The following is a 19113-nucleotide window of genomic DNA, read 5'->3' as shown; positions in this document are numbered from 1 at the left end:
GCACACATTGTTTTAACTCACACACAAATCCAAACACAGACACACAGATCGCAACGTGGACATACGTTTTTTTTTTTTACACACAAAAAAGTAAAAACAAACACACAAATTTGCAAAACAGACAGATTTTTTTACACACACAAATCTAAACAGACACACAAATTGCAATATGGATGCATGTATTGTTTTTACTCACACACAAATCTAAACACAGATACACAGATCGTAACATGGACATACGTGTTGTTTTTTTACGCACAAAAATCTAAACAGAGACACAAATTGCAACACAGACAGATTTTTTACACATACAAATCTAAACACAGACACACACATTGCAATATGGTCGCACACATTGTTTTTACTCAAACAAAAATCTAAACACAGACACACAAATCACAACATTGACATACGTTTGTTTGTTTTTTACACATACAAATCTATGACACACACATTGCAACACAGACAGATTTTTTACATATGCAAATCTAAACACAGACACACAAATTGAAATATGGATGCACACATTGTTTTAACTCACACACAAATCCAAACACAGACACACAGATCGCAACGTGGACATACGTTGTTTTTTTTTACACACAAAAAAGTAAAAACAAACACACAAATTTGCAAAACAGACAGATTTTTTTACACACACAAATCTAAACAGACACACAAATTGCAATATGGATGCATGTATTGTTTTTACTCACACACAAATCCAAACACAGATCGCAACATGGACGTATAGTTTTGGGGTTTTTTACACACAAAAATCTAAACACAGATATACAGATTGCAACACAGACGGACGGATTGATTTTATACACACAAAAATCCAAACAGACACACAAATTAAAACACGGACACAGATGGAGATACACATTTGCAAATTGTTTTGCTCCAGTCATACTTCCAGAATGATGTCATTGTATTCTTACCCCGTCTCGTCCGCCTCAGAGTCAATGAATGCATTGTCATAGTCGCTCTCTGGCACGCTGCTTTGCTTCTCCAACTTGGAGGCCTGCGGGGGAAGCCATTGATGTCATTGGAAATACAAAAGCAGAAACATCTGCGCACAAGTGGAGCGCTGCGAGGACAATCACCTACCTAAAAAACAAAACCAAGTGTCATTTTTTTACACATTGCGTTGTTGCCAGCTGTCATGTAAACAAAGCAATGCCGAAGAAGGGCTAATAAAGCTGTGAAGCAAGAATAAACATATTAAAGCAGGACTATCGTTAGTAAAGACAGATTGTTGATGAATGCTGACAATGACGGAAAACCTAATGCAAAAACTGAAAAGGATTATTAGATGGGGGGAGTTGTGGGTAATGCTTCATCTTTAACCACTTAGGTTAACGTGTTTCCAGAATAAATATGACTGAAACACTCCCATCAGAGCCATGAAACAAAAGGCTTGTTCTGACTAGTGAGGAGTGAACCCTCTAGCGAGACAAAGGTCACATGACTTCATAAAATACTCCTAAAGTGGTTGTTTGCAATAATACCGTACACAGATGCTAACTTTCCACTTTATTCTACACATTTTTCCCGCGCATAATAGACTTAGACAAACTTTATTGATCCAAAAGGGAAATTGTTCCACACAGTAGCTAAGTTTCAAAGGATGGAAAGGATAATGCAGGTATTAAGTAGACTAAAAATGTACCATAGTAGCAATATAAAATATAACATACAGTATATGTAATATTTACATATTATATATACAGTATATTATATATACTGATATATATACTGTATATATATATATATATATATTCTGGGACGGCGTGGTGCCTTTGGGGGAGTGGCCGTGCCAGCAACCTGAGGGTTCCTGGTTTGATCCCCACCTACTACCACAACCTCGTCACGTCTGTTGTGTCTTTGAGCAAGACACTTCACCCTTGCCCCTGATGGGTCGTGGTCAGCGCCTTGCATGGCAGCTCCCGCCATCAGTGTGTGAATGGGTGAATGTGGAAATAGTGTCAAAGCGCTTTGAGTACCCTGAAGGTAGAAAAGCGCTATACAAGTATAACCCATTTACCATATTATATGTGTACCCCGCCTTCCGCCCGACTGCAGTTGAGATAGGCTCCAACGCCCCCCGCAACCCTGAAAGGGACAAGCGGTAGAAAATGGATGGATGATATGCAATATATAACAAATCCCAATTACCATGTTCAATATTACAGTATATTAATGGTAAATGGGTTATACTTGTACAGTGCTTTTCTACCTTTAAGGTACTCAAAGCGCTTTGACACCATTCACACACTGATGGCGGGAGCTGCCAAGCAAGGCCCTAACCACGACCCATCAGGAGCAAGGGTGAAGTGTCTTGCTCAAGGACACAACGGACTAGGTTGGTAGAAGCTGGGAATCGAAACCAGGAACCCTCAGGTTGCTGGCACGGCCACTCTACCAACCGTCCCCATGATGATGTAATGAGTAATTATCTACATACGTAATACATGCATTAGCTTTAGGTGTTGTTAGCTAATAGCAGCAATATGGATAGCTGGCGTTTGCTGTCCCTGAATGTATATTTTATCATAACATGACTGCAACTGGCAAAAGTTAAAGTTCCACTGATAGTCACACACACACTAGGTGTGGTGAAATTACCCTCTGCATTTGACCCATTCCCTTGTTCCACCCCCTGGGAGGTGAGGGGAGCAGTGAGCAGCAGCGGTGGCCGCGCTCGGTAATCATTTTGGTGATTTAACCCCCAATTCCAACCATTGATGCTGAGTGCCAAGCAAGGAGGCAATGGGTCCCATTTTTATAGTCTTTGGTATGACTCGATGAGACCGGGTGAGTAAACACCAAATAATTTTATTTGTGCGGGCAAATTTTTTTTCTTACATAAACTTTGTAATTGTGAAAAATATTGACAATTGTCAAACAAATGTGTTCTTCTAAACCAGTGATTTTCAACCACTGTGCCGCGGCACACTAGTGTGCCGTGAGATACAGTCTGGTGTGCCGTGGAAGATTATCTAATGTCACCTATTTGGGGTAAAAAAGTATTTTTTGCAAACCAGTAATTATAGTCTGCAAATGATGTGTTGTTGTTGAGTGTTGGTGCTGTCTAGAGCTCGGCAGAGTAACCCTGTAATACTCTTCCATATCAGTAGGTGGCAGCAGGTAGCTAATAGCTTTGTAGATGTCGGAAACAGCGGGAGGCAGTGTGCAGGTAAAAAGGTTTCTAATGCTTAAACCAAAAATAAACAAAAGGTGAATGCTCCTAAGAAAGGGCATTGAAGCTTAGGGAAGGCTATGCAGAACGAGACTAAAACTGAACTGGCTACAAAGTAGACAAAAACAGAATGCTGGACGACAGCAAAGACTTACTGTGGAGCAAAGATGGCGTCCGCAATGTACATCCGAACATGACATGACAATCAACAATGTCCATGCAAAGAAGGATAAAAACAACTGAAATATCCTTGATTGCTAAAACAAAGTAGATGCGGGAAATATCGCTCAAAGGAAGACATGAAACTGCTACAGGAAAATACCAAAAAAAGACAAAAAGCCACCAAAATTGGAGCGCAAGACCAGAACTAAAACACTACACACAGGAAAACAGCAAAAAAAACTCCAAATAAGTCAGGGGGTGATGTGACAGGTGGTGACAGTACACCTACTTTGAGACAAGAGCTATATTGATGCATGCTTGGTTATGCTTTAGAATCAGAATCAGAATCAGCTTTATTGTCATTACGCAAGGTAACGAGATTGAGGCCATTCCATACAGTGCGATGTGTGCATGCTAGAAAAAGCCATATCCAACAATTGCGACAAGGACTTTTTTCTGTCAACTGAGTTTCGATGTTTAATGATTTCTGCTGGTGGCGTGCCTCTGGATTTTGTCAACACAAAAAATGTACCTTGGGTCAAAAAAGGTTGAAAATCACTGTTCTAAACCACTAATGGTAACATAAGCTACTGTAGTCGGTGGTGTTATTGTTAGATGTTTTGCTTCGAAAAAAAATTTCTGTGAGCAAGTTGCAAACAGCACCTTTAATCAAACCATCATAATTGTCCTCATATTCACTAACAGGCCATTGAATGTGTAAACTTTAGGGATGACCTGGACTTTTTTTTACTTCCAATACAATAGCAATATAAGAGGAATGATTCATACTCGTATTATTTCGTAGGGTGCAACATTAGAAAAGGTTTAATCAAGTGAAAATAGTCAAATAGTGAACAGGTATGTAGGTATGGAAAACACTTTTATATCTATCATTAAATTTATGTTGTCTTTAAGTTGAAGTGTAGTGGTAATTACATGTTGGTGTAAAGAAAATATCGCAAAGTTTATCAAACCTGATTGATCAATAATGTACATTTTACTAAATGAAAGGGAAACTGCACCTAAAAAAATGTCTATCACTCGCAATCCCTATGTGAGACAAGAACACATATTTCTTTTTTTTTTCATACTAAATTCTAAATTACGTCTTGTATTAGACGGCTAACAATGTAGCTAAATCATCTATTCCGCTTATAAAGCCTTCTAAAAAAACACATCAAAAAACCGCCGACAATACTCCCTTTACATGTCGTAACATGCATATTAAACAAGTATTAGAGACATTGTTATCTTAAGAGCTAACACAGAGGAACTATGTTTAGTAACACGCTACATTGATCACAGGGAGGTCCCCGACTAGCTTATGCAGCTGTTGACATGGTGACATGCTGTATCACGTCTGAGGTGGTAAAAGTGTGTGCAAGTTTATAAATCATGCGTCTCACTGGTATAGTATAAGGTTGTGGCCACAAACCATGAGGTTGGTCCAGTTTGAAATTCAATTTAGACCTGAACACATCACGAAGAAGATGCAACAATATGCTAATTTTCTTCCATCTATTTTTATATTATCTGAGTGAGGATTATGAATTATTTTGCAGCGAAACAAGAAACAATTATTGTGCTGAAAGATAAAAACATCCCATCAGTCGGCATCCCAGTCAGAGCAGACACTAAGTAAGCAGTAAATGATGAATAAATAAAGTAAGCAGTAAGTGGTTATTTTATTATAATGTAGTTTGCATTACTTGTTTAGCACTTAGCTTTCCTGCAACATGATGCTTAGTGTTTCACTATAGTTAGATTACAGTCAATCAATCATCCATCCATCCATTTTCTTCCGCTTAACCGAGGCCGGGTCGCGGGGGCAGCAGCCTAAGCAGAAAAGCCCACACTTCCCTCTCCCCAGCCACTTCGTCCAGCTCCTCCCGGGGGTTCCCGAGGCGTTCCCAGGCCAGCCGGGAGAATTGTCTGTGTGTAATATATATATATATATATATATATATATATATATATATATATATATATATATATATATATATATATGAAAAAGGAGGATTACCTCCAAATTCTTCAGGACAACCTAATATCATCAGCCTAGAGGTTGGGTCTTGGGTGCAGTTGGGTGTTCCAACAGGACAATGACCCCAAACACACGTCAAAAGTGGTAAAGCAATGGCTAAATCAGGTTCGAATGAAGGTTTTAGAATGACCTGACTTAAACATGTGGACAATGCTGAAGAAACAAGTCCATGTCAGAAAACCAACACATTTAGCTGAACTGCACCAATTTTGTCAAGAGGAGTGGTCAAAAATTCAACCAGAAGCTTGTGGATGGCTACCAAAAGCGCCTTATTGCAGTGAAACTTGCCAAGGGACATGTAACCATATATTATCATTGCTGTATGTATACTTTTGACCCAGCAGATTTGGTCACATTTTCAGTAGACCCATAATAAATTCATAAAAGATCCAAACTTCATGAATGTTTTTTGTGACTAACAAGTATGTGCTCCAATCCCTTTATCACAAAAAATAAGAGTTGTAGAAATTATTGGAAACTCAAGACAGCCATGACATTATGTTCTTTACAAGTGTATGTAAACTTTTGATCGCGACTGTATATATATGTATGTATGTATGTATATATATATATATATATACTGTACATGCATACATATATATGTATATACACACATACATACATATATATATGTATGTATGTATGTATGTATGTATGTATGTATGTATGTATGTATGTATGTATGTATGTATGTATGTATGTATGTATGTATGTATGTATATATATATATATATATATATATATATATATATATATATATATATATATATATATATATATATAAGGGCTGTGAATCTTTGGGTGTCCCACGATTCAAATCAATATCGATTCTTGGGGTCACGATTCAATTCAAAAAAAATTTTTATTTCAATTCAACACGGATTCTCGATTAAAACTATTTTTTCCCGATTCAAAACAATTCTCTATTCATTCAATACATAGGATTTCAGCAGGATCTACCCCAGTCTGCTGACATGCAAGCAGAGTAGTAGGTTTTGTAAAAAGCTTTTATAATTGTAAAGGACAATGTTTTATCAACTGATTGCAATAATGTAAATTTGTTTTAACTATTAAATGAACCAAAAATATGACTTATTTTATCTTTGTGAAAATATTGGACACAGTGTGTTGACAAGCTTATGAGATGTGATGCAAGTGTAAGCCACTGTGACACTAGTGTTCTTTTTTTTTTTTTTATAAATGTTTAATGGTAATGTCAATGAGGGATTTCTAATAACTGCTATGTTGAAATTGTAACTAATATTGATACTGTTGTTGATTATATTCATTTTTGTTTCACTACTTTTGGTTTGTTCTGTGTCGTGTGTGTGTCTCCTCTCAATTGCTCTGTTTATTGCAGTTCTGAGTGTTGCTGGGTCTGGTTTGGTTTTGGAATTGGAATTGGAATTGGAATTGGATTTCATTGTTATGGTATTGCTATGTATTGTTTTGTTGGATTGATTAATTAAAAAAAAAGAAAAAGAAATATATATATATATATATATATATATATATATATATATGAGAAAATGAGAATCGATTCTGAATCGCACAACGTGAGAATCTTGATTCAAATTCGAATCGATTTTTTCCCACACCCCTAATATATATACACATATATATATATATATATATATATATATATATATATATATATATATATATATATATATATATACATACATACATACACTTAAACATATAGAGTATATACACACATATATGTATTTATAAACATATATAGAGTATATACACATATATATACACATATATGTACAGGTAAAAGCCAGTAAATTAGAATATTTTGAAAAACTTGATTTATTTCAGTAATTGCATTCAAAAGGTGTAACTTGTACATTATATTTATTCATTGCACACAGACTGATGCATTCAAATGTTTATTTCATTTCATTTTGATGATTTGAAGTGGCAAATAGTCCAGGATATCACTCACCCACTACACCAATACATCATCCCACTACCATCAGGGCGCAGGTACAGAACAATCAAATTCCGGAGGGCCCGCCTCAGGAAAAGCCTGATCCCTGCAGCTATAGCCGCCCTTAACAGCAGGCCCGGCCGACCTGTCTGACAAGCCTGTAAATGTGTGTTAGTCATGTATGATGTCTTTTTTTTTTTTTTTTTTTTTTTTTTGTGTGATGTGTAAGTAAATGTACGGCAGTGACAATGAATTTCCCCAAGGGGACCAATAAATCTAATCTAATCTAATCTAATCTAATAAATGAAAATCCAAAATTCCGTGTGTCACAAAATTAGAATATTACTTAAGGCTAATACAAAAAAGGGATTTTTAGAAATGTTGGCCAACTGAAAAGTATGAAAATGAAAAATATGAGCATGTACAATACTCAATACTTGGTTGGAGCTCCTTTTGCCTCAATTACTGCGTTAATGCGGCGTGGCATGGAGTCGATGAGTTTCTGGCACTGCTCAGGTGTTATGAGAGCCCAGGTTGCTCTGATAGTGGCCTTCAACTCTTCTGCGTTTTTGGGTCTGGCATTCTGCATCTTCCTTTTCACAATACCCCACAGATTTTCTATGGGGCTAAGGTCAGGGGAGTTGGCGGGCCAATTTAGAACAGAAATACCATGGTCCGTAAACCAGGCACGGGTAGATTTTGCGCTGTGTGCAGGCGCCAAGTCCTGTTGGAACTTGAAATCTCCATCTCCATAGAGCAGGTCAGCAGCAGGAAGCATGAAGTGCTCTAAAACTTGCTGGTAGACGGCTGCGTTGACCCTGGATCTCAGGAAACAGAGTGGACCGACACCAGCAGATGACATGGCACCCCAAACCATCACTGATGGTGGAAACTTTACACTAGACTTCAGGCAACGTGGATCCTGTGCCTCTCCTGTCTTCCTCCAGACTCTGGGACCTCAATTTCCAAAGGAAATGCAAAATTTGCATGGTTGGGTGATGGTTTGGGGTGCCATGTCATCTGCTGGTGTCGGTCCACTCTGTTTCCTGAGATCCAGGGTCAACGCAGCCGTCTACCAGCAAGTTTTAGAGCACTTCATGCTTCCTGCTGCTGACCTGCTCTATGGAGATGGAGATTTCAAGTTCCAACAGGACTTGGCGCCTGCACACAGCGCAAAATCTACCCGTGCCTGGTTTACGGACCATGGTATTTCTGTTCTAAATTGGCCCGCCAACTCCCCTGACCTTAGCCCCATAGAAAATCTGTGGGGTATTGTGAAAAGGAAGATGCAGAATGCCAGACCCAAAAACGCAGAAGAGTTGAAGGCCACTATCAGAGCAACCTGGGCTCTCATAACACCTGAGCAGTGCCAGAAACTCATCGACTCCATGCCACGCCGCATTAACGCAGTAATTGAGGCAAAAGGAGCTCCAACCAAGTATTGAGTATTGTACATGCTCATATTTTTCATTTTCATACTTTTCAGTTGGCCAACATTTCTAAAAATCCCTTTTTTGTATTAGCCTTAAGTAATATTCTAATTTTGTGACACACGGAATTTTGGATTTTCATTTGTTGCCACTTCAAATCATCAAAATTAAATGAAATAAACATTTGAATGCATCAGTCTGTGTGCAATGAATAAATATAATGTACAAGTTACACCTTTTGAATGCAATTACTGAAATAAATCAAGTTTTTCAAAATATTCTAATTTACTGGTTTTTACCTGTATATATAAACATATATACTTACAAAGTGTACATAAAACATTGGTTTTTGAATGTTTTTTAGAGGGCTTTATAGACGGAATAGATCGAATCCCACTTACCTGCATTGTTAGCCACCTATTGCTAGTGTTTCTTTATGAATTAGAATGCATAAAAAAAGAAAGATGTGTGTTCTTGTCTCACATATGGATTTGCAAATGATAACCAACATTTCATAAAAACGCAGTTCCCCTTTAACGCTTTCATGTGGTCACTATAGTGGACAGCTAATTTAGACTTTTCTTCTATGTACTTGGGTCTTAAAATCAAATATGCTCCTACAGTGGACATGCGCTATTCACGACCACACGAAAAAAAATTCAAAATTCAAAAGCAAGACGGACAATTGAAGTGCAGAGTAGTTTTCAGGAGACCAATTGCAGGTATAAAAGTATTAGGACATCAAACAACAACTAAGACAAGTGTCTCAAAACTAGTGGCCCTAAAGCAGGGGTGTCAAACTCATTTTCTTTGAGGGCCAAATCGCAGTTACATTATAGCTGCCTTCAGAGGGCCGCTTGTAACAATGAATACTATTTGAATTTAAATGTATAAGGATTTGCCTCATGATATTACTAGACAATTGCCTATGCATCCATCCGTTTTCTACCGCTTGTCGCTGCAGGGTTAGCGGGGTGGCTGGAGCCTATATCAGCTGCACGTGGTGGAAGACATTTGATTTTCCCAGCCATCCATCCATTTTCTACCGCTTGTCCCTTTCGAGGTTGCGGGGGGTGCTGGAGCCTATCTCAGCCGCATTCGGGCGGTACACCCTGGACAAGTCACCACCTCATCGCAGGGCCAACACAGATAGACAGACAACATTCACACACTAGGGCCAATTTAGTGTTGCCAATCAACCTATCCCCAGGTGCATGTCTTTGGAGGTGGGAGGAAGCCGGAGTACCCGGAGGGAAGTCACGGGGAGAACATGCTAACTCCACACAGAAAGATCCAGAGCCCGGGATTTGAACTCAGGACTACTCAGGACCTTCGTATTGTGAGGCACATGCACTAACCCCTGTTTCACCGTGCTGCCCCGACGTTTGATTTTATTTTATTTTTTAACATACACTGTAAAATAATTATGTAGATAGCTAAATTGTACATTGTTTTTACAGCATATTATTGGAAATAGAAAAACAGTACCAGTTTTTTTAACACAAAAAATTTAGGAGCTCAGCTGCCAGGATTTTACAGTAAATTTCAGTGTTTTTTTCACAGCATATTACTGTAACTGCAAAAATACCACTGTTTTTTACAATAAAATTAATGCAACTGTGCTGTAATTTTGTTTAACCGAAAAACTTTTATAATTGTTGTTTTGTGGTGTATTACTGCAAATGGAAAAAATACAATACCAGTTTTAATTTTTTTATGCAAAAAAAAATGGCAGCTCAGTTAGTATAATTTTAGCGTAAAAAACAGTGGCATCATTTTTGTATTTACAGTACTATGCTGGAAAAAACCACTGAATTTTACTTTTTACTTGATTTTCTTAATCAAGTAAAATCTATTGTTATTTTTAAAATGTACAATTTAATGAATAACTTGCTTTAAAATCACAAGTTGAGCAGATATTTAAGTATTTATTCTGATTTAAACCAACATTTTTTTGAATGTATGATAATAATATTTGTTGCGTTACTGTATCATATAATATTAAAGATGAAAATATATTTTTTCTGTCAAAATGGAACGAACGAGTACAGTTAGTAAGAAAAGTACTTTTTTGATGCACATTTTTTCCAGGCTTTTGCTGGCCACATCTGGCCCCCAGGCCTTGAGTTTGACACCAGTGCTTCATAGTTTAGTGGATTTGAGGCCATATAATATGGCAACCTTAAATCCCACTTGTCCAGGGGTGCCGAAACATTTTGCCTTTAAAGGACCAAAGTGAAAATTAGCCAAAGGGCCGTGCGCCAAACAGCCACTTTAAGCATGAAACACAAAATGCAAATATTACTTTCTTTGATTAGTGCAAATAATAGGTGGATGGCAAGTACTTAATTAGACATGCCATCATTGATTGTGTGCACTTTAGGGGTGTTCTGAACTTTTTCACTTCCGATACGATATCAATATTGGGGGCATCATTCAAACTAGCATAGGGTGTAACATTAGAAAAAGTGTCCATCCATCCATTTTCTTAATCAAGTAAAATGAGTCAAATAGAAAACAGGTATGTAGGGACGGAAAACACTTTTATATCTATCATTAACTGTCTGAAATGGACTTACGTTGTCTTTAAGTTGGAGTGAAGTAGTAATTAGTGTTTTTTTGGTGACACCTATATTAGAGGAAGCTCATGAAGCAGGAAGTTGAATGATGCGGACACGTTTGTTACTGGATACTTTCTAATACGTGTCAGCCTTAGCGACGTTGTGTCTGGAATATGCAACTGTAATTATGTTTCTAATGACAAATGTGCCGTTTTAGACTCCAATATTGTTAATTTAAGGACCTGTATTTCGTATGTGTAGCTTGTGTGCTATTGTGTGGCTAGCTCCTTAAGCCTACCATGTTCACCTTTTGTAAATGACTTCACTGAAATACTAGGAAAGACCAACATTGTTTGCTTAATGGAGGACATTTAGATGTTAACTGGCTGCCCAGCTTTGCACAAATAAACACGCTGCAGGACTGCTTGTGTGCAAGCTACTTGGAAAATGTAGTAGGCTAAGCTACCAGTTACTCTCAATTAAATATAGCTAAACTACAGGTGAAGCTATCCCCGGAGAATTGTAGAAAGCTACACTACACGGCAAAAGTAGGTTGCTACATCATAGTTACATTTAATGGCATTTATACCAATGGGCCCACATGTATAATATCAATGTTAATGTAACTGTGTACAATAAGGATCCATTACTATTAACTATCTGTCATTTAGCTGGGGACACCCTACAACTACCTCTAGGGGGTCTCCACACCCTACAGCATATATTTGTTGACAAAAAAAAACAATGACTTGTGTGTTGTTTGGGAACATTCGATAATGGTTATGTGCAGTAAAACTTTTCATGAACTCAACTCACCTTAATGTGTGTTCCTAAATTTGTGTTCCACGTCTTAAATGAAAAGAGCAGTTGTGATTTTGGTTTAGAGTAAACAACTAAAAACTAAGGTTTTGGGCATTGTTTTCTCTAAACGCATACAGTTGTCTAAATATGGCTAAAGACACGCATTATTGTGGGTTCCCTGCACCTCATCTTCACCACAAAGGGAAAAATGTAATCCGCGGGAGAGAATCCTTCTGCCAGTTTCAAATGGTTTTTTTTGAGTCGTCAGCTTGAAGCGTCCCTCTGTCTCCGACTCCCTCCTCGTCATGTGACATGAGTGTGAGACTGCATCTTGCCTCTGATAAGCCAGTCCCTAATGTTTCGCCCCAACCTCAGCCAATTGTGACTCCTCATACAAACACTAACCAATCATCATGGATTGTCTCTGTGTGTATGGATGTTTTCATTCATCCACGTCCTTCTATTTTGTACGTATTTTTTTGGCCTGGATTCACAAGCCATTTTTATCTCTTTATAGCTTGTAGCTTTGATGTAAGCTACCTATCTACATGGGTCTAAAAGTAGCTAAGCTACAGGAAAAGCTACTCATTAAAAAAGTAGCCAAGCGACTGAAATATGTAGTTAAGCTACATAGCTTAGCTACATCGCCGATAAAATCTGATATTTTTTGTTGATATCGGGACACTCCTACTGCATTTGAAAGAGGTCAGTATGAATATGTATGTTTGAGAAAAACACCTTTTGGCAAGCGAAACTAAACGGCCCAAATTTGGCCCCCAGGCCCCACTTTGGGCACCCCTGCACTAACTACAATAACAGTGCAAACACAAAAACGACAGCACGACAAACACCCCAATATTAGTTCTATCATATCGGTGTTTCAAATAAGTTGTTTAAGAAGTCAGTGACAAAAGTTTGTACTGGAAGATATTAAGGATATGTCAGCTCGTGGTTTAAAATAACTAAAAACACATGTTATCGTGTTAGAATATTGTATCCATTTTTATTTTTAAAAAGCATGTGAACTTCAAAATTCATAGTGAACATTTCACGCTTTTTTTTAATGATTCCTAAATTATATTACATTTTGAGTTTCATATAATTGGTATAAATGTATGTTTTAGCTGGAAATGTCACAAAAAGACAAAACACTGGTAACAGATATTAAATAATTTTTTCAATAGATTTGTTTTTACATTTTGACAGTTCTATGACCATTTCTCTACAAAGGATTAGAATGTTCCAGATAAGAAGTTGTCATCAGGTCTTTGGCATTGACCCACGTTTTTCCATGAACCCACTTAAACATACAGCACAAGCGCATTTTGGGGCACATCGTACATTAAAAATTAACACGTAAAATAAAAATAAAAAATAACTTTACTTAAGTAGCACTAAATAAAGAAGGCCACAGAATGATGTATTCAAAGGGCTACAGGAGCAATGTACGTATATAACATTTTATATAGCTTGTATTTATGAATTTTAAAAATTGCATTAAAAGCTCTATCATCTGCCAAATTCATATCATTTATATTTTCTATAGGTCATATCCGGAACCAATTAACGGCAATAAAAGAAGGACAATTTTCTTCCTCTGTGTGTGACAACGGTGTTTTTAAAAAGTAAACTTTACAAGCTTTTTGTGAAATCAAAATATAAAAATACATTAAAAATAAAAAAAAAGGTAATTATTCATACAACCAGCTGCCGACAGTTTAATTTGGAATATTTGAGTTATGTGACGAAAGCAGCATTTGATTATCAGTCCCGATCGAGCCAATTGACGCAAATTCAACCAATCCCACCACATCAGCATCGTTTTAGCTAATCAAATTTGTCTCTGAGCGGGGTTCAAACGCGCACAACAACTGTCTATTCAAAACGTATGTTTGTTCATGTGTAGACCAGGCACTAACAGTAACAATATACTGTATTAACTGTTTGTTGTTTAAATGGCACAGTTGTCGTACTCCTTCGTAGATCAGACTTACTGCCTACTGTTACGGTCTACAGTGCCAAGCCGTCTGGGTAATGTAGTATAAACATTTACGTCATAGTTTACATGTATTTATATATTTAACCTGTATTTATCCAGGGTAAGACAACTAGGAACAGATTTTTATTTGCAAAGCTGACCTAGCAAAGACGAAGCGTTTATACATGGCCGATACATCTCTCACTTACCAACAAAAACGGTGGGGATTATTTCTAAAATTGTAATTATTTAATATCAATATTATAATTATAATTAATTATAACAATACAGCAATTAAAACTAAAATAAGCTCTGAGTATGTGCTTCTACTGCCATCTCGTGTTTGTTTTTAAGTCTGTGTGGTATAAAACAAGTAAAACATCAACACAGTGTATTTGCTTTTAAATTTGTTTGAATTAAGTGATTTTTGAAGTTAAGGTTCCCAGGAACACTTAAAACATTTAAAACAAATTCCTACAATCACAACAATTCAATATTATAACTTTTGCTGCAACTTTCTCAAAAAGCTGCCATGAATTCGGGGATTTTAGGCCGCAACAAAAAAAAAGCCCCCGAAATCCTGGAGCTTAGGTTTGTTTACTGTGCAGCCTTTGATTCCATGACAAAAAATGTTGTGTGAACGCTAAAAGAACCACACTTAAGTGCGCACTAAGTTATTCTTTTTTTTTTGTTTTGGTCCAAAGTTCAGGAGCACAAGCGTTAAACTAAACTATTATAGTTTCCAAACATGCTCACATTTGGTGGATGCTGTCAGAGGTATGAATTTAGTCAAGTTGAATTATTACGGTTGTACTGTAGTTTGCAGTGGGCTTGAACTATGAAATGTTGCTAGAAAGAGTCAGTCAACTACAACTTGTCAATACAGCTCTTATAGGTAATTAATTATCATTAGACTGATTAATTTACTCAGCATTGTGGCTAGCAAGTGTTTTTCCGATTTGTATATAGAAAAAGATGCAAATAGGGGTGCTCAAAGAAAAAAATTGATTCATATCCAAATCCAATTTATTCCGATTCTAAATCAATTCATAATTTGAAAATCGATTTTAAAAAATCTATTTTTTTTGAAAATGTATATTTTTAAGAATCAGTTGTTGGATTAAAAGCATTTAAGAATTATCATAGACATTAATATTATTGACTCTGTTGCTTTTATTAAAGTTTTTTTAGTATTGTACTTGTTTGTTTTCTCAATCACTTTGTACATTTTTATACTTATATCTGTGAAACTAGGATTGGGTTGGAGTTGAGGTTGCTCCATTTTCTTTTATTAGATTGATTCACATTCTGTGATTTTTGGAAATATGGTACAATTTTTTTTATTAAATAAAAATAATAATAAAAGTTTTTTAAGTTGTGCGTCTGCAGCCAAGAGGAGCTTTTGTAACATGTAACCTGTGGTGAAAAGGTTTAATTATCATTTATATACCAAATAATATATATTATGAGAATCGTGTTGAAATGAGAATAGATTCTGAATCGTCACCCCAAGAATCAGAAAAGGATCGGATCGTGAGGTGCTCAAAGATGCCCACATCTACATATAAGATAAATACAGTACAGGCCAAAAGTTTGGACACACCTTCTCGTTTAATGTGTTTTCTTTATTTTCATATCTATTTACATTGTAGATTGTCACTGAAGGCATCAAAACTTAGAATTTTGTGGATGTATGTACTTTTAACAAAAAAGGTGAAATAACTAAAAACGTGTTTTATATTCTAATTTCTTCAAAATAGCCACCCTTTGCTCTGATTACTGCTTTGCACACTGTTGGCATTCTCTCGATGAGCTTCAAAAGGTAGTCACCTGAAATGATATTCACTTCACAGGTGTCATAGTCTTGATGCCTTGAGTGACAATCTACAATGTAAATAGTCATGAAAATAAAGAAAATGCATTGAATTGAGAAGGTGTGTCCAAACTTTTGGCCTGTATTGTATATTACGAGAATCGTGTTGAAATGAGAATCGATTCTTAATCGTCAAACCCAAGAATCAGAAAAGGATCGGATCGCGAGGTGCTCAAAGATGCCCACATCTACAAAATAGATACATCAATAAAACACTTTTGTTTTGTTTACTTACAAAAGGAAAACAAGTGTTTACTTACAAAAGGAAAACCATTTGTTACGCTGGCCCGTGAAGATGACGCTGATGAAGGTGGGTGTTTGATGGTGAGGGCGGCTCATGCAAGAAGAAGGGCAGGCAGTGAGCAGAGTTCGATGAAGTGTGTGGGAGGAAGAAAGCGATAAAAGCACCCAGTGGACTTGCTGCGTCCCGCAAGGTGAGCTCCGCGTGGGGAAGTACTTAACCTTTAGATTACTTTCATCCTTGGACCAGGAGAGGGTAGACGGAAATGAGGGGAGGGATGAAGAGGTGGTCACGTGAGCACCCCTTTCCTTCTAAAGACATGGTTCAAATCACATTTTAAAAGGAGACAACAATCGTTAAAAGTAAAAATGCAAGACAATTGGGATTATTTCTATTTGTTCCTCTCCAGATACTAGACCTGTTTGAAGATATTATAACTAGAAATAGTTGATCAAAGCTACAATTGGCTTGATTTTCCGTGTAAGGGAGCAAAATTCCCCAAAAACTGACCACAGAAGCATCTTAATTTGAACCAAACAGAAAAGAAGATGAGCTCATGAGTTTGTCATGCAGTGCAAAAACACAGTCTTTGTATGGTTGTTTTAATGCTTCATCGACATAAAAGACAATACACGTACATAACAGCATCTAACAGCTAATGAATAGCTAAAAATAACGAGCAGCACACCAATAAACAACAGATGTGTGTGGATAATGGCCTTGCAAACGCCACAGAATGATGTGTGAGGGGATGTCATTAATGAGATTTTAAGGAAGCCCACGTTGAAAGGACAGAAGAACCAAATGGAAGAGTGAGAGATGCAAAGAAAAAGGGCGAAAAAATGCAGGAAACAGGTCTTACTTACATGAAGTGAGAAGGGTTGCAGGGTAGGAATAGCCTCCTCTGGGTAAGGACTTTCCCCTTTAGGGAGATAAGGCTTCAGGCCCGAACCGGTCTCGTACATAGACATAGGCCGACTGGCCCGAGCAGACTGTCGACGTTTCAGGGCTGAGGGACTGGAGGGGTCGGGGAAGTCGGAGGTGCTCGGGGTCTGATAGATATTGGCTGTGACCTGCCGCCTAAGAGAGGCGTTCTCACTTTGCAGAGATTGCAGCTGGAAGAGACGGTCAGCAACACACTAAGAGGTGCTTTCAGCAAAGCATGACTTTCAACCACTGCAAGTCAAAGGAACATCACGGGAGAAGTGTTGTTGTTTTTCAAGCTTAAATGAACAAGCCGGCGGTAAGCAAGCGAGGGTTTGCATAGCTAGTCGACAGGTGAAGGTGCAGTCAGAGATGGAGCTACAGAACAGAGACTTAGCAGCAGTGAGAATACGCTAAAGAAAGAAGATGTCACTTTGTTGCACTTTGCATTCAATTGATGTTGCATTTAGAACAATTATATTCATCATATTATGTGAGGATCATTTTTATATTAGCATCCCACTGTCTGTGTTATTTGGTTGCTTAGGCCAGAGGCGTCAAACTCATTTTCATTGTAGGCCATATCGGCGTTACAGAAGCCCTCAGAGGGTAGCTTCATGATATTAATCAGTCTCTCTCGGACATGGCTAGTCAACTTGTGGCACAGGGGATAAATACGGCAGGGGAATGACACCATACCGGCCCCCCAAGTTTAGTTCAAAACTTGGAAACAAACATTTTTACAGCAAATTCAGCAAAACAGTAAAGTGCTCCTGCTGCATAGAGGAACCTGAACAACTGTAAACCCATTGGTAGATTATGCACTGACATTTTTACCTTGCTAGCAAACATAGAATACCGGGGCCCAAAATTTGTGAGCTACAACTGAGGCGTCCCTAAAGGCACCCCTTTAAGTCCTCTCCTCTTCGGTAATATAACATTTTGCTGTAGATCGTTTACTTCAGATGCAGTCAATCGTCATTTGTTCAACTTCTTTAGTTATACTAGTGGTGTTCCTCAAGGTTCAATTTTAGATCCTCTCTTTTTCATCATTTAGGCTATTCAAATGGTGGCTCGCAAGTTCAGTTCTAAAAACTTGTGAGAGACTCACATTTTTGCAGCCGACTCTTAAAAAGTGCAGTCGTAGACACAATCTTTGACGAAGTTTTTTGCAGAAGGTCCCTAAAAACACTAGAGCGCTCCTGTAACTCTGAAAATATAAATAGACTAAAATTCAACAAATCCCTGATCAAATTTGTCCGAGCAGTACTCAGACACAATGCAACTGTCTATTGTTTAACCAATTAAATGTTTCCCTGCAACATCGGGGTCGATTTGGCCGCAACTTTTTGAAAACACTGCTGCGAAATCAGGCATTTTAGGCCGTAACAATCACACACAAAAAGCCTGCACAATCCTGGAGGGACTGATTATTACACACTTGCTCCTTCATTTGATTCTTACAATTGTTTACCAACAAACTGATGGAACGTGCTTTGGAATCAGTAGTCAATGTGACAAGCAGATATTTTAGTTGGGCTAGAGTATAATTTAATTTAAAAAGGGTTTCTATGCCAAACAAACTTGCAATAGTTTGTTGTAACAAATTGTACAGAGTTTAGAACTCAATTTTTTCCTGTCAAAATTGAAATACATTAATCAAGAAAGAATGAATGCCTTATTGACACATTATTTTGCGGGCCACATACAATGAAGGCCAGGAGTTTGACACCTGTGGCTTAGGCACTGCTGGATCACATCATTAATACCAAGTTTACTGTACTGATTTCAACCAAATTTCTGCAAATGATTTGGATATTCTTTACAAACAAACGATGTTAACAAAAATAGTAAACAGTGAAATATGCAGCCTAAATAATTTCAAAATTGCTTGTTAAAGCTATCTAACTGTATGAGAGCAGCATGTTGCTTGCATGTATGTATAGTACTGTAGG

The 19113-nt window shown here is 37.4% G+C and overlaps 1 protein-coding gene across 4 annotated transcripts in view; it reads right to left on the bottom strand.

The window, feature by feature from the left end:
- The window catches only part of git2a (G protein-coupled receptor kinase interacting ArfGAP 2a), a 54706-nt gene that overhangs the window by 8911 nt on the left and 26682 nt on the right, over positions 1-19113 (bottom strand). For 2 of the 4 annotated variants that reach the window (XM_061986387.1, XM_061986388.1), the window contains exons 15-16: positions 17101-17349; positions 945-1027 (exon numbers count right to left, since the gene is read on the bottom strand). In XM_061986387.1, the coding sequence (XP_061842371.1) occupies positions 945-1027; positions 17101-17349 (332 nt within the window). Of the gene's footprint in view, positions 1-944; positions 1028-16455; positions 16546-17100; positions 17350-19113 lie in introns of all 4 variants that reach the window. The other 2 variants (XM_061986390.1, XM_061986389.1) reach the window with 2 other exon arrangements.

Source organism: Nerophis lumbriciformis, linkage group LG12 (genome assembly GCF_033978685.3).
Source record: "Nerophis lumbriciformis linkage group LG12, RoL_Nlum_v2.1, whole genome shotgun sequence".
In the NCBI taxonomy this organism is placed as follows: domain Eukaryota; kingdom Metazoa; phylum Chordata; class Actinopteri; order Syngnathiformes; family Syngnathidae; genus Nerophis; species Nerophis lumbriciformis.
This window is presented reverse-complemented; position numbering and strand designations above follow the sequence as displayed.